Source organism: Coenobita brevimanus, chromosome 12 (genome assembly GCF_032717465.1).
Source record: "Coenobita brevimanus isolate Jiangsu-jjx chromosome 12, ASM3271746v2, whole genome shotgun sequence".
Classification (NCBI taxonomy): Eukaryota; Metazoa; Arthropoda; class Malacostraca; order Decapoda; family Coenobitidae; genus Coenobita; species Coenobita brevimanus.
In genome coordinates, this window is record NC_136965.1 from 1,829,420 (window position 1) to 1,854,258 (window position 24,839).

A 24,839-nucleotide genomic window follows, 5' to 3' on the forward strand; every position below is an offset into this window, starting at 1 on the left:
ATTACATGAAAAATATATCTTAGGCCCAAATCTACGTATTCAAGCGTAAGTTTTCTGATTTGAATAACTTTGATGGGTTCAGAATGAAGCTTGTTTTTACTTTAAAATAAACATTTTAATTTTATTGTAAAACACGCAATATTGATTCTGAATAAGTTATATGCTGCATATTGCAATTCACAATTGACATAAAAAACAATAAATATTAAATAAATTAATCAGTCATACAGCTTAATAAAAAAAAAATCAAGCATAACATATTGGGATAACAAATAAAACTGTAAATGTGCAAATGCTTATGTTTAGCTGTCAGTTATGCCTTATTGATTACAGTGATGACGATTGTCTCAAGTTTAAGGTAATATCTACAAGTTCTTTTTCCCAGTAGTAACTCGTTTGATTCAACAGCTGTCCAAAATAAGGAACAGGTGTTACCCTTATGTCGATGGCTCTGATTGGCAAATGGATTCCCAGACGACCAATAACAAGAGCCAATACAATAACAATACCTTTTAAAGATGGCCGCGACACCAAGGTGGGTTTAAAGACGGTAAACAATGAAATTATTTGTAAACATGACTTTGCACAATGTCATAATAGTACAGTATCTACACAGCTTAATGGAGTATCATGAAAAGGGAAATAGTTATATAGTAGGACAGAAGGGTAACATTTTCGTATTATATGTGAAACTGGGGAAGAGATACTGAGCCGGGAAACTATTATAGGTTTCTGTTTACAAATTTACCTTTAACAGAGGGCGATTTAACTTATTTGTTTAATAACAAACCTCATTCATGAGAAACAGGGTGTAAGGGTTAATGAGGCTTCAGCAAACCACGTAAAAGGGAGAGGAGACGTGAGTACGGAGGTTTCAAGTCGCTCCGGCCCCTAGTTTTTGTCTCCCACCCTAGTAGCAGTGGCCCCCCCCTTACCTGACATAAAGGCGCTCGTTACAGATTTTGGATCTTTTGTATATACCTAAATAATTATTATTTGTTGTTATTATTAACTACCCTAATTATTATTAACTAACCAAAGCTAACCCAACTTAACCTTGGGTGGGAAGCTGGAGTGACTAGGGCCAGAACTATGGGCCAGAGTGGCTTGTTTCCAGTGGAGAGATGATCAATAGGGGTTCTGGTACTGGAGAGGATTGCCTTCATGTGGTTGCACTTATGTTACTGTGCTGTGGAGCTGCCTGGTTATACATACGTCCCTCTACTTTCTCCATAACCCCTAAAAGGAAAGTGATGGACTGCAGGACAATTTCAGTCTGCCATCCATTTGGTTCTCATTTCGGATGAACTTAAGGCTACAGCCGCTATGACAGTCACACCCCCTGGTTCCACTTGCATGACAATCCCAGAGCATGCCCACATAAAGAGAGCATAGTAATCGATCCCACAGCTAGTAACAATTTAATACCAGTACCAGAAAATACTATCATTATGGAATTATACCCAACTTAAAGACCTATATAATTTAGAGCATTATTCCAGTTTCTGCCTGTTAGTTGTGTTCAGTAGAAAAAAGTCCTGGACAGTAAAAGATTAGCATGAAAAATGTATATAAAATATTACATACTTTGTTAGGGAACATGAACAGATTTCATTATTAACGTATATTTTTATTTGCAGGCTAAGTACTGCTCGTCAAGGGGCTGAAAACCGCTCTAGCTTCAAATCTAAGGTACCTTTTTGTTTTTTTTAATTTGATTTTTAACTGTCTAGCTTTGACACAGTTGCTTGATTTTGTTTTCAAGACAGAATCACCTTATTGGGATTGGTTATAATGTATTCATAAAGGTTTCCTGTTGACTGAAAGCTTAACCAGGCACCTAAACCAGCAACCAGTGTTGTGGTAGTATTCCTCAGCAGTTACTGGAGACTGTAAGTAAAAAGAAATCATTGGTAAAATTTTCCCCTAGTTTGGAGGTTAGGAAATCTTTGCTTCTTTCCTCTTTTGACCTCTTTAGCCTGTTTACATTTTGTACCATATTTTTATTCTTGGTATCTGTTGGCAATTTTATTCAGTTTAAGATTTTTTTTTTTTTATGTATAGCATTCATTAGCCCTTTCCAATAAGGGTACTGTTGTAGGTTGAATCACACTGTTTGGTAACAGGAAGAATATTGTAAATGTCATAAACCTACCCTGGTTGAAGGGGCTAAGTATCATATGTATGCTTATTTTCCTTTTTGTGTTCCAGACGATAGATGTTGATGAAGAACTGTCAAAGCTACAGCCATCTCAGCGCCTTCTGGATTATTACCGGGAAAAAATATCAAAATTAAATGCCGACAATCAACAGCTTAAGCAGCTGCTAGAACAGTAAGTAGATGCTTTTCACCTATAAATTCTGGCCAGTACGGTGTAATAATATTTTATGTACTGCACTGAGTTTGTGTCATATCAGTTCAGACCTGTTACAGAAAAATGTTTGAATATTGTTCATCATTCATTCATTCATTGCCAGACGCCATGTATCCCAGACAGGGTGGCCAAGGGCTTAGAGTTAATTGTTTTACAGGGAGGGGCACTAATCCTCCACCAACCCCACTTGACGTAGGGATGCCAACAGCATCTGGTGTTCCCCGGCGGTCACCCATCCAAGTACTAACCAAACCCAACGTTGAATATTGTAACTGTAGAATAATAATAGCAAGGTACATCTTGACTAGAGGTTTGCCAGATATTGGCAGTTTTTGTCAAGTTGCATGAGTCTGACTTGCTGGTGTGATTGTGTTAGTCTTCTATCTATCTATCTATCTATTGCCAGATGCCTCAATCCCGTTTGGGGTGGCCACAAACAAATCGCCTCCAAGTCGCCCTGTCCCCTGCCATTTCACTGCCCTGCTCCCAACTCACACCCCCCTCTCTCATATACCTCTCCACCCCATCCCTCCATCTCATCCTCGGCCTCCCCCTCCCTCTTCCCCCCTCCACCTCACTCACATACACTGTCTTCGTCAGTCTTTCACCCTCCATCCTCTCCACATGGCCAAACCACCTCAATGTGTTCCTCATAACGCTTCCTATCACATCCACATCCACACTACAACGCTCCTTTATATCCTCATTCGTCAGCCTGTCTCTCCACGTGACTCCACAGGCTCCTCTTAAATAACTCATTTCCACTGCTCTCCACTGTTAGTCTTACAGTGAGCAAAGATGAAATGTCATTATCATCTTGACCTTTTTTCTCACATGAGGATGGGAAGAGTGGAACACAGGGGAACCTATGCAGTTGTAAAGGGTAGAGCAGTCAGCCAGTAGTTTTCTGACAAATTCCATTTCCCAAATTAGATTTCTCTGATAAAATTTTCTGAACAGGAATGTATGAAATTTATTAAATATTTATTGTATAGTATATCTGCTCTGAAAATTGGTATGTGATCTGGGCATTCAATAAATCACTGGTATTTAAAAGCTACAGCATCAGCATTGTGTTCATTTTTTTCGTTTATGCCAGATACAAGAAAACAGTTGACCCTACATTTGGTGAAGCTGAGCGCCAGAAAATGAGCCGGGAAATTATCGAGCTACAGTCAGCTCTGTCAGATGTCAATGTGTTCATTCACGCTGAGCGGCAACAAGTGGCAAGATTGTTTGAAGAAAATGAAAGACTTCAAGTGAGTTTCTGTTTGTAAAGTTAGTACTGGTATTTAAATTTTTTCAGTAATAAGTTCCTGCTGAATTAACACCTTTTCTGTACTTGTTGCTTGTACTGTAATTTGTTATAGGCCTACAGTTGTTTTGACACCGAAAATTAGTACTGTATGTAGTACCTTCAAACCTGCTGTACACTTTTCCAGTATGTGATTGTTTGCTTTTACAATCTTGACATTTTAGCACCCTTTTTTCAATGTATGATTGTTGTTTTTGCTTGTACAACAGCTACAATTCCCTATTTTCAATATACGATGACCATTTTTGTTTAGATGCTTGCAACAATCCCTGGATTCGATAAATTACTGGTTGTTTTCTGATCAGATTTCCATGAACTTAATCCATCATATAGTTCGGTGTGAGAGCACCATGCATTAAACCCCACAGGAATCATATGCCCTTAAAAATATTGAGTTATAGTAGCCCAGCCTTGAGTTCCTATGGTTTAAAGGGGATGATGTGGAATTGGCTTTTTTTTTTTTTTTTTGCTGTGTAATTTTTCTGTTCTTTATTTACTCAAGGGAAGCAATTGCCTTTTTAAATTTAACTTTCGTACTTATTTTTATTTAGCCAACGGTAACTGGTGCTGTCCATAGGATTAGATTTTATCCCATCCTTTTGATAAACCCATCCAGTACAAGGGGCTTTTCCTAAATTCAGTAAAACTGCCTGGTAGCAGCAAGAATATCTGAAAAAGGACATCAGCTGGATTCAACAGGTTAAGCAGCATGAATTATTGTTTTATTTTTAGTTGGAATGTCTTGAAAGTGAGAAGAAGGTGGCCCTGCTGTTGTCTTTGAGTGGTCTGACAGAGGGAGAGCTGCATGTGTTTCTGAGGGACCCCAACAAAACCACCATTCTGAAGCAAAGACTCCCACCTCACCTGAAGCAGCTTCGTAAGAAATTGTTGCAGAATGTCAAGAAGCCAGGTACTGGTGCAGTATTTTTAATGTCAGATGACCTAAGTAAAATTAAAAGTGAAGGAACAGAAGGGAATAATTATTGTCTCAAATGCATGCTTCTATCTTTTATAATATTTGAATTGTGCAGTACAGTAAGCTTTCATTTCTTATGGCACATGACTTTGCTGGCTCTGTTTTTCTGCAGGTGAATAAACCATCACAAAAAATACAAGTCTTAGCTGTGTTTGGGGATTATTTAGCAATAGTGATTGATAAATAGTCTTTGAATGCATTTTAAACAAGTAGATTTTAATGTATGGTGATGTTTTGGAGCATTACAAAGGGTTTTTAGGCCACTACTGTACATAGACTGTGGCTTTGGGGGCCATTTGTAAGGGTTTCATAACTCACAGAAGTTCATTTTTCACTAGTGTCCATGAAAGACAAGGGCTTACTGTACAATCAGCACAATAATAATATTACTGTACACTTTCTTTGTCCGAGTTGTTCACCTCAACCCAACAGTGTTTAGTAGCATTTGCACGCTGGCTTATGAGTTGGTTTATTTGGCTGCCTTCACTACCACTGTAGCAATGCAAACACTCATTTTTTCCCGCATGTGATGCAGTACCTACATGATGTGCTGAAGCCTATGATACTAAATACATACCGTAGTGTGAGAGTAATTCCATAGTAAGTATAATTACACTTCTCAGAAAAACATTGTAATAGTTCTATAGTGAGTATAATAACACCCATCAAAAAAGTCACATCACTTTTCTTGCAAAGACATACAGTACAGCACTATGTACAGTATAAAGTATGTTTAGCATCAGAGTATTGACATGTTTGTTTGTGAAGGTGTTACAGGGTAAGTGTTAAGATATAAATGGATGACCTTTAACAGATGAGTACTGTAATTTTTCCCACAGAGGAGAGTGAGGTTGAGGTAGCCTTGAGAGCTCGAGCTGCTTCCCTTGAAAAGCAGTTGGAAGAATCGGAAAGGAATTGGCAAAGGGAGAGAAATGCACTTCATCAGGACAGAAGTTTGATTGCTTCAGAACATAAAGCACAAGTTGCCAAGGATGAAGCTCATATCAAGCTTCTTACTGCTAGGTTTGTACACTCTTTAGAAGTAATATTTGTCAGCACATTGCACAGATATTGCATGCATCTGAAATAACATTGATTTTCATGCTGAAGGTATCTAGTGCATATTGCTTTTATTCAATTTTTTATATAAGTTTTATCTTGTTTCAGGCTGGAGGACGCTCAGCGGCTCTTGGGTGAAGCAGTGAAAGAGACTCTGGAGAGAAACTCAAGGCTGCATGATGCAGAGATGAAGTGGCTGGCTGAACGGGATCACCTCTTGTCAGTGTTCTCTACTGTACAAGAAAGTTTACCAGCTTTGTCTCAATTATCTCACATGCAGGTAATACAGGCAGTCATCAGTGTAAGTCAGGGATGTGTTTTAAAATTCTAAGGATGAGACTGGAGTGTATTGGTGTTGTGATGAGGAAGGGTAGATTGAGATGGTTTGGTCATGTGGAGAGGATGGAGGATGACAGTTAGGTTTGGAAGGTGAGAGGTGTGATTGTCAGGGTAGGGTTGCAGAGGCATAATGAAAAAGACCTGGGACAGGGTCATAGAGTGTGATGTCAGGGATAAAGGACTAAATAGGGAGGCTGCCAGATAACGAGCAGCATGGAGAGCTGCCATTAAATGACCAAGACCAATACATACAAGCATGTTGGAGCCTTTATAAATGATGCACAATGATACACGATATGGATCCTGCATTTACTGTGAAATTAATCACTTAGGTTCTTTTTCAGACAATTGAAAGGTCAGGAAGCTACACAGATCTGGCCAAACCTAAGTCAACCTGTGAGCTGAAAGAGCTGCGACGAGAAAATGAGTGTCTGAAGGTAAGGAATTGTAGTTATCTGTACTAACCAAGTTAGCTCCCTCAGTCTGAAGATGTTTTTATATATTTTCCTCTAGATGCTAGCCAACAAATTTATTCAGCTTTCAGGCAGACTTTATGTTAAATAGATTAATGGAGAGTGTTAATAAGCCTGCCAGTCCAAGATGTCTTCCCTTATCTGGAAAAAAAAGTCTGGTGGTAACAAGAATGAAATATAGAAGACTTCATCATTTTGAGTGGGTTAAGACAGTATGGTAACGGAGACATACAGTAAAGTGAGGACAGGGACGTAGACATAATTAAAAATCACTTTATGTAACATCAGTCTTAAATGAGGTTTGTAATATTTATTTGATTGGTGTAAATTGACCAGTTTTCTACAAGTAGTATTGATAAACATTGTCTTGTTACTATATGGGTAGCAGTTTGAAAGGAACTGTACAGTAAGCCACTTATCCTTTCACTCATTAATCATTCATTTGCAGTTCTTGGTTCTGCTAGAGAGACAAAGACCATCCTCAGTTATATACTGTATTTGCCCATGGGATGGGTCCATTTTTCAGCATCATAATGTATATGATGATGGTTAGGCCTGGGGTTTTAATGGTGAGTGAATTAAATATTTGGCCTAGTGTACTGGGCACCCTGTTGATAGTTCCTCTTCCTTTCATGCTTTCTCCTTACATATATTCTGAATGCTACCTCATCCCAGTCTTTGGCTGTAAAAAGAGATGAGGATGTTGATGATAATTATGATGTATTAAATAATTAGTTGTATATGATGGATGAATATGATATGATAATATTCTAGAACCACATATATTGTACTTCATTTGCTAGTGGCTGTTTGGGCTGTTGCCCTTTTATGTATTTTTATAGTGTATATTTTATTATTGCTACTACTGGACATTTTTACTCAATTCAGAAGAATGCTGTAGTAGTGGAGAGATTAGTGAAGCTGTCTAACATCTACAACTCCAGAAATCTTTCTAAAGCTGAATGTAGTTGAATGAAGATAATTACAAAAATTATTGTTTTGACTTAAAGGGGTTGAGACCATGTTGACTGTAGTACTGTACAGTACCGATACATTTACTACAGCATTTGTAATTTGCCATAGCGTGAGGTGGAAGATGCAGAAAGCCTGAAGAGCTTGTATGAATCCCAGTGTCTGCAGCTGGAGCAGAGGATGTGTAAACTTAGGGAACAGAAGGAAACTGCTGAACAACTGTATAAGGTGAGTTATGAGCACTCCTGTGACAGAAAGTGATGTTCTTCAGCCGTACAGATCAGTTGCCAATCAGGATGCATAAAACATGGTTTGCATGTGTATAGTAAAGCTGCTTGCCTACATAGGCATGTGCAAACCCAACTCTACAATACATGTAAGAGCAGTGCTGATAAGGAACCTATATATGGTGCCTTTGTGCACCCTGAACAGCAACAGCATCCACCTGGGAGCTCATATTTTCCTGCACCTTGCTGTGGGAAGGACCTTGGTCAAACCCTGGTGAGTCACTGTCTACCACAAGAGTGTGTCAGACCCTTACGCAGTATATTTACTATACAATACTTCAAGGACGGCCCCACAGAAGCAGTTACTTACCTGTGGCCAATGGACCTGCTCAGCCAGACAAACAAGGGTTAAATAACAACAGTTTCATATAAGGGGACTCCCATCTTGTAACTTTATTTTGAAATCTAATTATACTGGTAATGCATTGTGTGGAATCATTGTAATTTTTTATAAAAAAATCTTTTGTAGAGTATCTTAAGAATATGACATTCAACTGATTTCACTGATACTGACTGTTACTTTAAGTCAGTGAGAGTACTCTCCTCAAGTGTTCTGGCAGACCTTTAGAGATTGAACTCTTTATTTGGCATGTTAATTGGGCCACAGTCTCGCAGGGCAGAGGCTTTCTAGCACCTTTCTTTTCCATAGCAATTTATTTTGCATATTGGCATTGGTATGTTATGAGGTTGTATCTTGTTTATGTGTCTCAATGAGAAAAGGATGATTGATTGATTGATGACACAAGTATTTAAGTTAACCATTCACAATGATATGTTCTCAGTACTAAATGCCCTGCAACTTCCTTGCTCCATCAACCCTCTTGGTCGAAGGAAAGCTGTAACTGTCTCACTGATCTTGGCTCATTTAACACTGGGAAACAGGGGTAGGATGATGGTGATGATTGATACCCACTTTCATGTTGGCTGCATACACTCTGATACACATGTAAAGATATTAGTTTAAGAGTGTATTAAAGAGAAAATAGTTATCATAGTTTGAAACTTTTTGTTGTGTGATAATAGTTCATTCTCATCTTAAATGTCGGGACCACCTAGCCCCAGGCTCCTGCGCTTCTCATGGGGCAATGTAGGATTGGATGATGGATGAATGGATGGTAATAGTTCAGATAATATAGGTGATTTGGCTGCCATGTAGTCATTTGCAGTATATCAGGATATCAGAGATTATTGAATTTTTAGTAAGTAGTAGTGACAAGTATGCATTATATCATAACTCTAAACCTGAAAATTGCTTATTTGTTATGCAAGTAATTATTCTTTATTCCCACAGGAGCGAAGTCAGAAGCTAATGAAACAAATAGAAATCTTGAAGCAGGATCAAGCAAAATTAGGGGAGCGAAGAAGGACTGATTTGAGGGGATTCCAGTCAGAAATTCGTTTTGTGAGGAATGACATCAAAACACTTGTCCATCAGTTATACAAGGTATGTGGAGAGGAAGGGAGTCTTACTGTTTCTGTCTCCAATGAAAAGTATGCAGTTTTTTATCTTGTAAACTGTACTTATTCCCTGTAATTAGTACTGTACACTGCACTGATTTATTTATTTATTTTTTTAATAATGAGCTTTTCAGTTAACAGATTTAATTTTCATATATGTAGTGTAAAACTCCATTTCCCTGAACAAATATTCAATGCTACTCAAGCTCCCTCTGGTGTATTCTGTTAATCTGTGAAGAAGAGCATGGTTTTAGCTGCCAGTAAAATGATTTTTTTTTTTTTCCAGATCACTATGGCAGTTTCTGGAGGCAGTAGTGCCGGTTTGGCTGTTGACTTCAGTACTCTCAGTGACATGCAGGCTGTATCCACTCTTACCAGAACTGTACAAAATACCATTTCCGATTTAAAGAGAAGAATGTTGAAAATAGAAGGTGATCTGGTTAATCCTGTGCAGTGAGTTTGGAATATTTTTTAACCCTTGCCTGTGTATCATAGAAACACCTCGGGTTAAACATAATCAAATTGTAAATGTAAGGTACATATCATCATCATCATTATCATTATCATTATCATCATTATTGTCATCATTGCCATTTTCATCATACGTATTGTCATTTTCCTCATCATCATTATTGTCATTGTCTTTGTCATCATCATCTTTTTCCAACCAAATGATGTGGCAAGATAAGGATTACATTTATTTTCATCATAATTTCTTAGTTTTTCATGTACACAGAGGATCGGGAAATTCATAAGAATGTTCTTAGATGGATGTGTGTAGGGACATGAATTGGGTGAGAGACAAAGCAACTTGTGTCACTTTCCCACCTCTGATGTCATGGAAGGTAATGTCAAGGATAAAATGTTCATCTGTTCCACTGTGTCTGCTGTACGTGTAAAGCATGTTTGTCTCTTCTCCCTGACATGTCATGTCAAAGGGTATTTTCTATGGACAGAGAAATATACCAAGACTCTTCCAGTTTAGGAATATAAGTCTGCAGAGGAATATTTAAAGTAGAAGATGTGAACTGGTACACAAACTGTTGTCCCTTACAGTGCAAAGCTGCTTATGGTACAGGTAGTAAATGATGGAGTTGTCATATTCCCAAGCTACAAATGTATTTATTTTTATACACTGATTGTACCTTTTACATACACAAAATTTTATAAATGTGATGAAATTTTATACAATTTTGATTAGTATAAATAATGTCTGTTCTGAATGCAATTTCATTTAATTTGAAATTTGTGTGGAGAGTATCTGTACCTGTCAGTGATTTACCGTGTGTAACCTCCTCAGTCCAGTGATGTATTTTCCTTATCATTTTTGTCACCACTGGACAGTTTTAGGAGAGACTTCAGACTGAAGAGGTTAGATGTAGCCTACATTTACCCCACTACTAGAGGATGTGTCCCCATAGCTGAATATAAATATCTGGGAGGAAGCAAGAATAAATCAATAAAACATGTCACCAGATTGAAAGGGATAAAAGGACAACTGAGCATGAAGAGTCAGTGAGGATATGCTCATGAATATCCTGGGATAGTTCAGACAGTGAAAGAAAGTGTGATGCTAGATGGGTGAAATGCATTACAAATTGAAAAAGGAGGAAGAACCCCTACACACAGACCAAAGTAGTATAGCCAGTCCTGTGTGGCTAGTGGATAAATTGGGTGGGAAGGAGATGGGATAGAGCTTGAATTCTCAGATTTCCCATAACACTTTTAGGTATAGAGTCCTATCGTCAGAGAGACTGAATAAGAAGAATCAGACCCAGGATGTCTGGTGGTATAAATATCTAGGGTCTGATCCTTCGTATTCAGTCCCTATGAAGATGGGTTCTGTGTACACCATGGAATTCAGACTGTATCCTGTGTCTCCCTTCCACCCAATTTAGGACCTAGGTAAGTTTGAGATGAGGTCTGGAGAAGTAACATTAGGATTAGAGGACCATAAGGTGACATGAAACACGCCCAAGTTAAATAAATTTGTCTGCAAGTAGCAGGAATGAAACTCATGATTTTTGTCATGTTCAGAGTTTTAAATGTTAGCGTAGCTGTCTTCCTAGTCACACTGAATTAATAGCTGGAGCATCAGTAGGAATGTCTTACCAGTCTGACTTACCGGTAATTTTATTCGCACAATGTATTCAGAGCCAAAGACATGTCAGTGGTTTATACTAGCAACATAGGTGTTACAGAACACGGTGAATAGGAGTAAGTGTTTAGGCAGAAAACTGTGATAATAGCTGTGATTAGATGTGATTAGCTTTGCCTTGATGGTGACATAATTATTCAGTAAGAATGGACTACTTGTACTTGATATGGAGTAATGAGAATAATTTTGTACACTTTAAAACTGTTGCAGTTTATGCTGTGTTATGTATGTGGCTTTTGAGGCCAATAAACTTGTATTTGATGTATTTTGAATATGGATTTTTTTTTTATATACCTATGTTTGGATGGTTACAGCACAGTATTTGTTTAGTGTCTGATACCTTAGCAGTTGCAACCTATAGATAGCGGGGATAGTGGAAAATCTCGAAGTTTGGTCACAGTGTAAGGCAAGAAGTACATCAATGATTGCTTTGCCTCATAAACTCATCACCCCCTCCCCCTGAGTTTTGAAAAGTTTAAGAGCTAACTAATCTAGTGCATTTCCAAGAGGGAGTCTTCTGTCCAGTAAGCAGGTTGACATTATGATGAGCATTGATGCTTTTTCTCTCCTGTTGATCAGAGGGTAGAAGTGCATGCTCAGCTGGTGTGGTTATATAAAGGAAATGTTTAAGATTAGAGTCGTGGAATGAATTTGAAGGTGGGAAGGCACTGAAGGCTGGACTGAATATAGAGTGTGAGTATTGATTGAGGATGGATTTGAATGAAGCATACATGGACATCTGCAGGAGAGTGATTCTGCTACTCTAGAAATTTGTAGTAATGGGATGGTCTTATCCTACATGTGTTTGTGGAACTATTTTCCTGTGAGTTGGAGCCAAGGTTTCAAAGCCTTTAATGATGACTGAATGGATACGTGATCAGTTTTGTTGGGCACTGTTGATAGGCTTCCAAGACCTGTGCTTTCCTTTTCGTTTTTCCATTGTATCTGCCATATTGTTAAGTGGCAAATCTGATGCTGATCATTGTCATGATACTCATGATTTACAATGACATAATGAGCCACATCAATTCGAGGAAAAAGAGCATAGCACTTGATATGCCCCATGTAGAACTTGGCTTACCTCTACTCCCGTGGACTATTGACAATCTCAGTCCATTTTGACCTCTGAAAAGGGTCACAGTACACAACAAACTTGCGTTAGTTCACTTACAGATGTTCTCCCACCAGTGAGATAAAAGCAAGACTTAACTCAGTTTTGTGAACAGTCAGTCAAAGGTCAAGGTTGTAGGTCATTATCAAAGACTCGAACCTATAACTCAAACAGTTTTGACGATTTGTACCGAACTGTGGAAGGACAAAGGATCAGACAAGGATGAAGAGGTTTGATTTTGAGAACAAGAGGTAAAAGGTAAAGGTAGCAATGCAAGGTCAATGGAAACGACTGCCACACCCACGCCCACACCAGCAGAATGAGCCAAGCAAGAGTATACATGAGATACCACCAAGCGAGTTTTTAGCGCAGGCCTCTATATGGACCATCCTATAAAGTGAAGTAGTTGGAAGGAGGAGGGGAGGCAGGGAGGGGGGGGTGTAGGGGAGGAAGAAGTATGAAAGTCGGAAGATTGGATGGTGGTAGAAGCAATGGGAGGGTAGGAGGAAAGGGAAGAGAAGAGCAGAAAAAAGTGTGGACATAACAATGAACGGAACATGAAAAAAACGGAAAAAGAAAAGCGAGAGAGAGAGAGAGACGTGCTGGGAGGTACAGATGGTAATTAAGACTCAGATACTAATGATACTGCTCATTAGAGGTGGTCAATTAACACCATGGTAACATCTAGAGGAGGGAGCACACCCACACAATTTTATACAGGATATATGTAAGTTTGAATTATTTGAGGCTGGGCCCTTGGATGTCAGCCTTTGGAGTGTTTTTATATCGTTTATAAAGACTCCAAAATGCTTGCATGTGTCGGTCTTGGTCGCCTAATAGCGTCTCTCCACTCTGCTCGATCTCTGGAAGCCTCCTTATTCAGTCCCTTATCCCTGAGGTCACACTCTATGACATCGTCTTTTTCGGTCTGCCTCTCGCAGCCCTACCCCCCGACGTTCACACTTCTCACCTTCCGCACCCACTTGTCATCCTCCATCCACTCGACAGGCCCAACCACTTGTATTTAACAGATGTATTTACTTTTCTGTTTCAGGTGGTACAACTGTAAGTGTACTGATGTGACCTGCACAGGTGTAACTTCGTCCCAACATATCTCTCTGGCCCTGGCATCCGTTACTGACTAAACCTGTAACACAGCTACACTTCACATACGTCAGACATTAGTGTAGGAGACGCAGAGGAGCTTGAAAATACAGCTGAAGTTATTAGACTGTTCCTAAAATCGAAAACAAGTATCTTTCGGTAAGTATGTGGTCTCCCCTTTCGGTGGATGCTGTTTAAGGTGACAGTGGTATGCGGGGAGTGTGGTGGAGCGGATGGAAGATTCAGTCGCTCCCCAGTATATACAACCGCAATAACTTTCAGCCAGGAATAACGCTGGGACACGAACCATTGGGAATTTTTGAACGTTTTACGAATCCTGAGTGTTCAAATCTGCTATGAGCTGATTCATTTTAGGTCTCAACAGACAATTTTGAACTTTTTACGAATCCAAAATGTGCAAATGTGCTATGAACTGATTCCCTATAAATTTTAACACAAACCAGCAGAGAATTTTGAACTTTTTGTGAATTTAAAAATGTCAGATGTGCTATGAACTGAGTCCTTGTAATTATCAACGTGAACCGCCACAGAATTTTGAAGTTTTTACAACTCTAAAATGTCCAAATGTGCTGTGAACTAATACCTTCTAAATTTTATTCTAAAGAAGCAACAAGTATCATATCTACGCGAATGGAAATACGGGAAACGTGTGCCACAGTACACTGAAGTGGAAATCTGTGAAAAATATGACACAGCATGATACTCCTAGGCAACATGCTGGTAATCTTGACTCTCAGATCTCGAGAGGTTCCTCAATAGCGAAATTGCATGAAGTTGAAAATATCTGAAGTTGAAATCGCCGAAAGTTATCCGAAGTACATGTGATTCTTTCTTTCATGTTTAAAAGTTCAATAAAAACACAACGATAATTAATAGGTGTAATGTTAAATCGAAAAATAAAAAGTCGAGTACCGGAGTTGTTTACATCGTGAGTGAGAATTATGTCTTTTGGCCAATGTGCGGAAATGTACGGTTCTCGCTGTGTTCAAGATGGGTGATATTACGACGAAAGCAAGGAAGAATGGCTACGACCCCATTGACGATGACGACCACGGGGAGCATCAGGGGTCGTGGGGGACGGTGGGGGAGGATGAGGGGAAAAGGGGAGTGATAGATTGTATTATGAGGAATTTGTGTTGCTGTTTTTACAACCCCCCTCCACAGCGCCCTCTCCATCCTTCATCATCCGCGGTCACTCACAGGAAAATTTCTCGGTGAGTCAGGTGTATGAGGATGCTATTAAAACACACACACACACACACACACACACACACACACACACACACACACACACACACACACACACACACACACACACACACGCACGTCAAGGTGCAGCTGTGTCTTACCTTCACTTTAAACGCACTACGTTTATTATAATTTTCTTTTATTTTTTGGGGTGGGGTGGGGTTGCTGTGGAGGGGGGGCATGGAGTGGACTGTCTCCCCTCCCCCCGTGACTGGCTCGGTCGGTTTGGTACTGGCCTCATGGTTGGGGAACGCTCCTGACATGGGTTCGAGCTCCACTGACTGCCACTGAGTCTGTGGGATGGACGAATGATGACGACGAGGATAATGGTTATGTAACAAAAAATATAAAGATGAATTTAGATAACAGTGAATTCGTTTTAACCCCGTCGTCCCTCCTTCAGCATAGCGTCAACAGAATCCCTAGCCAAGGAGTGTGATGATGATGATGATGATGATGATGATGATATACAGCAAATACAGAGCCAGTAACAATAAATAAATAAAAACAGCATAACAGCGAATTATTATTAACCTCGTCGTCCCTCCTTCAGCGTGGTATCAACAGAATCTCTAGCCAAGGACGTGGGCGAGACTGGAGACACACACGCCCACCAGGAGAGGCCCCAGCACGCCCACGCCCTCACACGCATGTACTCCTCCACCTCCACCTCCTCCACCGCCTCCCTCGGTATGGATAGACGGATTCCCTCCAGTGGATCATTACCGACTTGTCCGGAAAATGGTGAGTTAGATTTTCCTGTCTCTCTCTCTTCTATTTTCCTTTCTTCCCTTCTTAATATCTTTTTAAATTCTTTCCATGCCACTTCTTCGTTACTAGCGGCATATTTTTGTGTTAATTTGTTGCTACAGTTCAGCATTCAGGACAGTGACGGTAATTTTAGGCCTAGTTAGAGGAAGTAGTAGTAGTCGTAGTAGTAGTTGCAACCCCAGGCTTATCAAACATGTGAACTCAGTGGATTGCAGGCTTAAGTTTTCTTCCTTTAACCCATCCTCCTCCTTTTGGGGATAGGGAAGTAGCTGAGGGACGTTTGTATAGCCGGACAGTGCGCCGCCTGGTTATATCGGTGCCACCACATAAAGGCGTCCCTCCCCACCACCAGGTTAGAATAAGCAAAGTATGAATAGCCTGTCACAGATCCCTATATCGGGCAACTCAGGATGGAATTATACATGGCCTACAAAAAAGATGAGTCAGAGGTGTGTGTGTGTGTGTGTGTGTGTGTGTGTGTGTGTGTGTGTACGTCCTTACCCCCCCCCCACCACCACCAGAGTAACACCTGCCCTTCCCTCCACAGCTGTTTTTAAGCGATTCGATCCCGTTGATGTGACTGGGCAGCTTTTTGATCACGTAATGCCACAAGGGAAGTAGGCTGATCGTTTACCCATTATCCTGTATTCCATTTATTGCCCCCCCCCCCTCTCTCTCTCTCTCTCTCTCTCTCTCTCTCTCTCTCATCTACCTTGTTGCCCGCATGACCTAAATACAATGCACTACACATTACCCGCACCAATATTAGTTGTATGGGGCAGAATATAATTTGTCACCTCTCTCTCTCTCTCTCTCTCTCTCTCTCTCTCTGTCTTTCTCTCTCTCTCTCTCTCTCTCTCTCACACACACACACACACACACACACACACACACACACACACACACACACACACACAGCGCCAGGGACGGGATTCTGGTGCGGGCAGGTGGTGCTACTCGACTCAGGTGAACATCCGCCCTTAACTGATGGACAGGTAAATTAAATACGATGGGCAACAGGTAAGGGAGGTAACCATGGCAACCTGACTGACCTTGGATGCTGCACTGGTTTTCTGTAAGTGGATGATTAACTTTCCTCACGCACATTCTGTTAGGTAGCTTACTCAACACCTCTTCCTTACCGATTCATTTCCGTTTCTGTTCCGTTACTTTATTCTTGTGTGTTATCCAAGGAATCTATGTTAGGAAGCTTACTCAACACCTCTTCCTTACCGACTTATTTCCGTTTCTGCTCCGTTACTGTATTCTTGTGTGTTATCCAAGCAGTCTATGTTAGGAAGGTTACTCAACACCTCTTCCTTACCGATTCATTTCCGTTTCTGCTCCGTTACTGTATTCTTGTGTGTAATTCAAGCAATCTATGTTGATACTAAAAAGACGTAAGAAGCTAACCAAGGGATCTTACTGATTAGCTTGAAAGATAAATCGTTAAGGAAAAGGTGTTAGGGAGCCTCCTTGCCTGACAAGAATAAGGGCCAAAGTCACTTTTTTTTCTCTTTCCCTCTTTCCCCCACAAGCTCTCTCCAGCAGCCAGAGTCACTGTTTTTTCTCTCTTTCTCTTTCCCCCACAAACTTTTTCCAGCAGCCAGAGTCACTGTTTTTTCTCTCTTTCTCTTTCCCCCACAAACTTTTTCCAGCAGCTAAAGTCATTGTTTTTTCTCTCTTTCTCTCTTTTCTCCCATTTTCTTTCTTTCCCGCCATCAGGTCAGCACTCAGCCGTCCCTCCCAGCAGCCTTCGTCGGTTATCCAGCACTTCTTCAGGCAGTCCACGCCCTGAGAGACGTTCCCGCCCATCCCGCCCCACCCACCTGCCACTCAAGGGAGCCTCCACGCCCACGCCCACGTCCTCGGTGCCCTCCACGCCCTCCACGCCCCGCAGTCGCTCCGGCAGCTGGGGTATGGTGAAGGCGGGGTTTACCAGCCTCATGAGGGCCGTAACTCCATCTCCAGTTTCACGGCCGGAGATGCCCTTTGGATTTGGTCATAGCGGTAAGGGACTAGTTCTGTATTCAGTGTGTTTTCATCTAACGGAACCGGATCATTCCCTCTGACGTAACTTAGATTATCTCCTCAACTTCCATGTTACTTTGCTGTTGCGTAAAATTTGATGATCCCTAGTTATGAGGTATGAATGAGTCTCCTTGGTTACTAGTCAGATTTAGCGTCCAGTCTGACTCTCCAATGATCCATATGACTTGCTGGAAGAGTGGATGGTGTGATGGTCGCCTAGCCAGAGGAGAAGATGTGGGAAGACGAGAGAAGAGGTGAGAAGAGAAGAGAGGAGAGGTGAGGAAAGGAGAGAGGAGAAGGGAAGAAAAGGGAAGAGGTGAGTGGAGGGAACGGGAACAAGGGAGGAGAGGAGAGGAGAGGGGCGAGAAGGGAAGAGAGGAGAGGAGAGGAAAGGAGAGGAGAAAAGGGAAGACAAGAAAGGAGAGTGGAGGAGAGGCGGGTAGACGGGAAGAGGAGAGAAAAGGGAGAGGAGAGGATCGAGGAAAGAGGTGGAGAGGAAGTGTGAAGATGGGAAGGATGAAAGGAGGGGAAGTCCCACGATGCATTGAGGTGGACGTCATTTTGTTTTATCATATTTGAAATTCGTTTTGCCTCATCGCTCAACACAATCCAAAAAGAGCCAACTGGACCCGATATCTCTTACTTATATAGCCATTATTATTGACATTTATTTAAGCAATTAGTGCAATCGTAAAAAAAATATACATACAAACATTCATTAGTAAAAATAATAACCTCACACTGTGCCTAATGACCTTATACCACACACACACACACACACACACACACACACACACACACACACACACACACACACACACACACACACACACACACACACACAAGATGCGTGAACATGTGTGTGCCCACCTGTACAGATAATCAGCAACTGCTCCACATACCTGCACGTACACACTTCACGGATCCACATATTTCTGCTCCACATCCACATCTCTCAATTCCACATCCACATCTATCTATTCCACATCCAGGCCTCTCAATTTTTCATCTTCCACTTCTCAGTTCCACACCTTCCACACGTGTCACAATAGTAGTAGTGGTGGTAATAGTAGTAGTAGTAGTAGTAGTGTTGGTGGTGGTGTTGATTTACTCCCAGTCCAACAAGTCTCCCCTAAGCTGAATAAAATCGTCTGGAGATAGTAAGAATAAACTAAAATAATCACCTCATCGGTGAGAAGGTCTGAGAGAGAGAGAGAGAGAGAGAGAGAGAGAGAGAGAGAGAGAGAGAGAGAGAGAGAGAGAGAGAGAGAGAGAGAGGTTATTTTCAAGGTCATGATGAAGGTGTGTTTACTTCCATATAAGTAAATGCGAGTGCACGAAGAGGAAGCAAGCCCCTCATTGTGTGTGTGTGTGTGTGTGTGTGTGTGTGTGTGTGTGTGTGTGTGTATGTGTGTGTGTGTGTGTGTGTGTGTGTGTGTGTGTGTGTGTGTGTGTGCAAGATATCTCAAAAAATTGTAGTTGGATTTTAGTGGAATCTGGCGGACAGGTGGGCAGTGGGCCCAGGAAGAGTTGATTCGATTTTGAGGTGGATCCGGATGCAGGAATAAATCATAAACCTCGCTGGCGTCGGCGGAGATATGCGCTTTCTGTGATCGTAAAACAGGGTAGACTAGGACCGTAGAATTAATTGACTATATGGGACCATAAAAGCATTCGTCTGGTAGGAGAGTGGAATTGCATCAGTAAATCTTAAAATCTATCGATGCTGGCGGAGGTATGCGTTCTCTGAGTGCTTTATAGTTACTGGATGTGGTCAGCCTGCATCCCACGTTAAAAAGTATAGTCAGGAACGATACAGAAACGGCAGACGTGTTCTATACCCCTTTTCCTCTAAGCTGGCCCAAAATTACCATCTCTCCGTCCTCAGTGTAGAGTTGGAATAATAGGTTAACACTGGAATGTGGTGCTAGTCACGAAGAAGTGCTATGGAAAGGATAATTATAGAGCTGTAACATTTGTCTTCTTATGAGCTACCTGAAATGAGCTGCAAAAGGACGAAAATCTGGGCCAGATTAAAGTGAAAGAACTGTTATTATCGTTATTTATTATCATTATTTCTTCTCCTTCTTCTGCTCCTTCTCCACCACTGCTTCTTCACCACTTCTTCTTCTTCTTCTTCTTCTTCTTTCTCCTCCTCCTCCTCCTCCTCCTCCTCCTCCTCTTCTTCCTCTTCTTCTTCTACACCTTTACATCATGGCATAGTTCAAAAATTAGGGACGTGCTCAGACCTTCGCGCACTCAGTTTTCATTACAGGATTTTACTCCCATTAATGACAGGTATTTTTCATCACCTGAGAATATTCCAAAACAGGTAAGAGATTATTCCCTTCATTACGGCAGTGTATTAGTTTGGTTTACTCCTGCTGGCTACAAACGATTTTATTTTGCTTAGATAGGATTTGTACCGTAGGCTTACTGAAGGCTGTGTGAGGAGAAGAAGGAGGAGTAGGAGGAGGAGGAGGAGAGGGGGAGGAGGAAGAATAGGACTGGGAGGAAAAGGAAAGAAAAGGGAGGAGGAGGAGGAGGAGGAGGAGGAAAAAGAAGAAAAGAAGGAGGAGGAGAGGAAGATGAAGAGAAGGAAAAGGAGAAGTATTAAAGAAATCGTCTGACCAATTCGGCTGATTATTACCTCCGCCAGAGAATTTGGAGGAGGTTATGTATTCACCCCTGCTTCTCTGTTTGTTTGTTTGTATGCAAGATATATATAAAAAAAAATCAATGAATTTCAATTAAGTTTTGTGGATATATGGGTCATGGGCAAATGAAGAGTAGATTAAATTTGTATGGTGATCTGAGTTGTCTGGTACAGGCGTTGGCGGAGGTATGCGCTCTCTGTGTGCGCTTAACTTGTTCCAGAGAGGAGGAGAAGGAAATTGGGAAGACGGAGGAAGGAAGGGAAAAAATTAAAACAAGAAAAAATACCACAGAAATCTTGGTGTTAAATGGGTTACTAATTTCAGAGAGGGAGGGCGCCAAGTGTGTGAAGAGGAAGAGGAAGAGGAGAAGGATGAAAAAAAGGAGGAGGAGGAGGAGGAGGAAGGGGAGGAGGAGGAGGAGGAGGAGGAGAGGAAATACAGGACATATCGACTGGAAGAGTTAACTATTTCAGAGAGTGAGGGAAGCCAGGTGTGTGAGGAGGAGGAAGAAGAACCGGAAGCGAAGTGCGTTCGTCCTGCTTACGGTGACCTTCATCATCCCGCCAAAGAGTGTTACGGTGCCGTCACTATCACTATGCTTGGCTTCCAGGGACGATGGTTAGTGCTACGCCTCATGGGATAGATAGATAGATAGATAAATAGATAGATAGAGATAGATAGATAAGGTACATTAACATATTCTAGGATGTCTTGTTAATGCTAATGTTTCATGTAATAAGGTGAATGACAGATAGATAGAGAGGGAGACATATAAAAAGAAAAATAGATAGACAGCTAGACAGATGAATAGATAGATAGATAGATAGGGAGACAAATTGACAGATGAATAGATAGATAGACAAATAGGGAGACAGATAGATAGATTGATAAATGAATAGATAGACAGACAGTGACTAGCAACAAATTCCAGGATTAACGTCTCATTGCAACTCAACACTCATTATGGACAATTTTCGTTTAAAGTGAAAAGAGTGCAGAAGAATGACATATACCTCAAACGCACTCTTCCCCCTCCCCCCCAGGGTGCGTGTGGGCGTGTGTGGGCTGACAGGGCTGCCGTGGGTTGGGGGGGCGGGCGGCTTGATGGTGGAGGTAGGGATGGAACCAGGAGGACGATCAAAGTGGCTGGCTCTACCTCACGCCCACGGTCCCAACGTCAATGTGAAGGTGTGTGTGTGTGTGTGTGTGTGTGTGTGTGTGTGTGTGAGAGAGAGAGAGAGAGGGAGAGAGAGAGAGAGAGAGAGAACAATAAAGAAACAACTCGTAAAAAACACACAGCTAAGAAAACAGTAATATAGAAAGCCACACACACTGCTGAGAAAATATTACTTTGAACTATACACACCAAAAAGGAAGCTGCTTAAACACTACACGTCATCATCATCATCATCATCATCATCATCATCATCATCATCATCATCATCATCATCATCATCATCATCATCATCATCATCATCATCATCATCATCATCATCATCATCATCATCATCATTATCATCATCATCATCATCATCATTATCATCATCATCATCATCATCATCATCATCATCATCATCATCATCATCATCATCATCATCATCATCATCATCATCATCATCATCATCATCATCATCATCATCATCATGAGAGAAAATATAAAAGTAAGAGTGACAGACAAAATGCTCATCATTCAACGTCATTCAAGATCACGAACTCTTTTAAAACACAAGCTCAAGAGAAAAAAGCTACCTGTAAACACACACACACACACACACACACACACACACACACACACACACACACACACACACACACACACGCACACACATATCAGTCTTCCTCCGTTACTTGTTCATCTTTTCTTCTGTAATTTTCTATAACCTGAGTAGAGTTACCCTTGCACTTTCTAAATCATACTTAATGAATAATTATAAAGAGCAGCAAAGTTATTTTTATTTATGTGTGTGTGTGTGTGTGTGTGTGTGTGTGTGTGTGTGTGTGTGTGTGTGTGTGTGTGTGTGTGTGTGTTGCTGTACAGTATTTGAGTTTTCCTTCCTTCCCTAACATACCTCTGTCATCTAACCTAACCTAACCAAACCTACCTTACCCTGCCCTGACCTGACCTAACAAACCTAGCCTGCCTACCCTATCCTAACCTAACCTAACCTAACTTTTGCTTTGCAGTTGGAGGCGTCTATCAAGGGTCCACGTGAGGTGAAGAGCAAGAAGCGGGTGTTGGTGCGTGTGAGTGTGTGGGTGTGTGGCAGGGTGTGGCGCCATGCAGCTATAGGCACCGCCCTTACCCCACCCACTGACCCTGCCGTGCCTATCACCCTACCACTGCACCACCACACGCAGGTACTCTCCTCTGTGATGTATGGTTTGGGTGCACCATCCACTCATTCAGTGTAGTGTGTGACAAACCAAACTGTGTCCCATACTCCAGAAAGCCATAACTCCAACTGGATGTGGCATATAAGGGGTGAAATGAAAGAAGAAATTGAGGTTCACTGTTCAGATTATGCAACTCAGGGATGTACGACTGGTCACTCGTCTTCTTGAGTATACCTAAGCCTAACCACAGTCTTAGTATTATTAGGCATTTGTGGATATTACTGTTAAAAGTAAGATATTTTTATTTTTTTGAATACCATTGCAATCCTCCTCAGTGCCCCCCCCTCTCCCTCTCTCTCTCTCTCTCACACACACACACACACACACACACACACACACACACACACACATACACTTTCCACAACACCATATACCAGCTCAGGATAACACAGTCTAACTCAAAACACACACACACACACACACTTTCCACAACACCATACCCCTGGTCACAATAACACAATCTAACACCAATCTAACATCAATCTAACACAACCCACAGCTAAACGAGGACCTTGGCATCCTAGAAGTGAGCCTACGATGCGAATACACTTACAACACAGAGCCAGGCGTGGGATCTTCCAGGGGGCAAATTATCATCACTCTTGAGACCCTACAGGCGAGGAATCTAAGACCACACCACCCCGGGGTCTTAGAGAGGGCCACGCCTTCAAGACTGAGAGGTAAGACTTATTTTTTACTTTATTGTTATTAGTCTTTCTTTGTCTTTCTTCTTCGTCTTCATCATCATCATCATCATCTTCATCATTCTTCTTTTTCTTCTTTATTATTATCATCATCATCATCATCATCATCGTTATTATTATTATTATTATTACTACTACTACTACTACTACTACTACTACTATGACTATTATTCATTAGTCATAATATATAAGCTTTTTTCTTCTTGTTTTCAGATCACGTTGAGGTTGTGTGTCGAGCCGCGTTGTGGGTGAAAGGGGAACGCGCAGCAAAAGAGTCTTCATCGCCCGTGAGACTCCCTGTTACACGCGACCCTGTCATTCGCTCTAGGACGTCTTTCTCTCTGCAACGCGAGGACATACAGCACGCGGCCATCATGATCAAGGTGCTGTGTGTGCGTGTGTGTGTGTGTGCGTGAGGGAGAGAGAGAGAAGGAGAGAGAGGGGTGGGGGGAGGATGCAGATTTGTGGACTACACGTGGAAACCTTATGAAAGACAAAGTAAATTATGTTGATATAAAGGTCACGCTGATCTTAGATTCGTACCTGAGAGAGAGAGAGAGAGAGAGAGAGAGAGAGAGAGAGAGACAGACAGACAGACAGACAGAGAAGAGGGTAGGAGAAGTTACCTAAATATACAGAACACAAATCATATGGTCCTTATTACGGAATCCAACATTCTTATTAATATTGAAGTTTAAGACAAGGATAGCAGAGACAGAACAACCATATATTTTGTTAATTTACCGCTTATGCTTCTCTACAGGTGTTGTTCTAGGGTAAGTGGGCAGGTGAGGACGTGGTGTGTAATTTTCTAGATTTCTTTTCCTTTGAACAATTTCTTTCTCTCCTTCTTCCTCTTTTTCTTCTTCTTCCTCCTCCTCCTTCTCCTCCTCCTCCTACTCCTCCTCCTCCTCCTCCTCCTCCTCCCTCTTCTTCCTCTTCTTCCTCCTCCTCCTCCTATCTTCTCTAAAGGTGTTGTACTGGAGTAAGTGGGTAGGTGAGGACGTGGTGTGTATTTTCGTAGATATCTTCTCCTTTCAACAATGTCTTATTCTCCTTCTCCTCCTCCTCGTCCTCCCTCTTCTTCTTCTTCCTCCTCTTATTCCTCCTCCCCCTCCTCCTGATTGACTTACATGTTCTTCTCCACAGGTATTGTACTGCAGTAAGTGGGCAGGTGAAGATGTGGTTGGTCGTATACAGCTTGGTCCTCTGTTGTACCTTGGTAGATGTCCTGACTCCTCCACCACCTCCACACCTGACTACAACACCGTCATCACTCTCTCTCACTGGGGCCTGGCTCTCAAGACACCAGGACCTACGACCATGTGGCACCAACTGCAGCTCTGACACCTCTTCTGACACCACTTCCACCGCCACCTCACCGCC

General features: G+C 41.5%; 2 protein-coding genes across 2 annotated transcripts; both read left to right on the forward strand.

The window, feature by feature from the left end:
- Positions 1 to 518: 518 nt before the first annotated feature.
- On the forward strand, positions 519 to 9,711 carry LOC145413675 (coiled-coil domain-containing protein 77-like). The gene is made up of 11 exons (XM_080283333.1): positions 519 to 535; positions 1,641 to 1,692; positions 2,212 to 2,333; positions 3,475 to 3,634; positions 4,423 to 4,600; positions 5,506 to 5,689; positions 5,834 to 6,005; positions 6,409 to 6,501; positions 7,621 to 7,737; positions 9,088 to 9,240; positions 9,541 to 9,711. The coding sequence occupies exons 1-11, from the start codon at positions 519 to 521 to the stop codon at positions 9,709 to 9,711; spliced, it is 1,419 nt and encodes a 472-aa protein (XP_080139459.1).
- A 4,927-nt stretch (positions 9,712 to 14,638) lies between these two features.
- LOC145413680 (uncharacterized) lies at positions 14,639 to 24,800 on the forward strand. Its single transcript, XM_080283337.1, has 9 exons — positions 14,639 to 14,862; positions 15,450 to 15,640; positions 17,393 to 17,677; positions 20,829 to 20,973; positions 21,399 to 21,543; positions 22,540 to 22,713; positions 23,249 to 23,429; positions 23,667 to 23,836; positions 24,603 to 24,800. The coding sequence occupies exons 1-9, from the start codon at positions 14,639 to 14,641 to the stop codon at positions 24,798 to 24,800; spliced, it is 1,713 nt and encodes a 570-aa protein (XP_080139463.1).
- Positions 24,801 to 24,839: the final 39 nt, after the last annotated feature.

Coding starts and splice junctions, on each gene's coding strand:
- LOC145413675 (XM_080283333.1), top strand. Junction 1,693..2,211: donor GCTCTAGCTTCAAATCTAAG/GTACCTTTTTGT, acceptor TTTGTGTTCCAG/ACGATAGATGTTGATGAAGA. Junction 3,635..4,422: donor AAGAAAATGAAAGACTTCAA/GTGAGTTTCTGT, acceptor TTTTATTTTTAG/TTGGAATGTCTTGAAAGTGA.
- LOC145413680 (XM_080283337.1), top strand. CDS start 14,639: ATGGGTGATATTACGACGAAAGCAAGGAAGAATGGCTACGACCCCATT. Junction 17,678..20,828: donor CTTTGGATTTGGTCATAGCG/GTAAGGGACTAG, acceptor TAACTATTTCAG/AGAGTGAGGGAAGCCAGGTG. Junction 20,974..21,398: donor CTTGGCTTCCAGGGACGATG/GTTAGTGCTACG, acceptor CCTCCCCCCCAG/GGTGCGTGTGGGCGTGTGTG.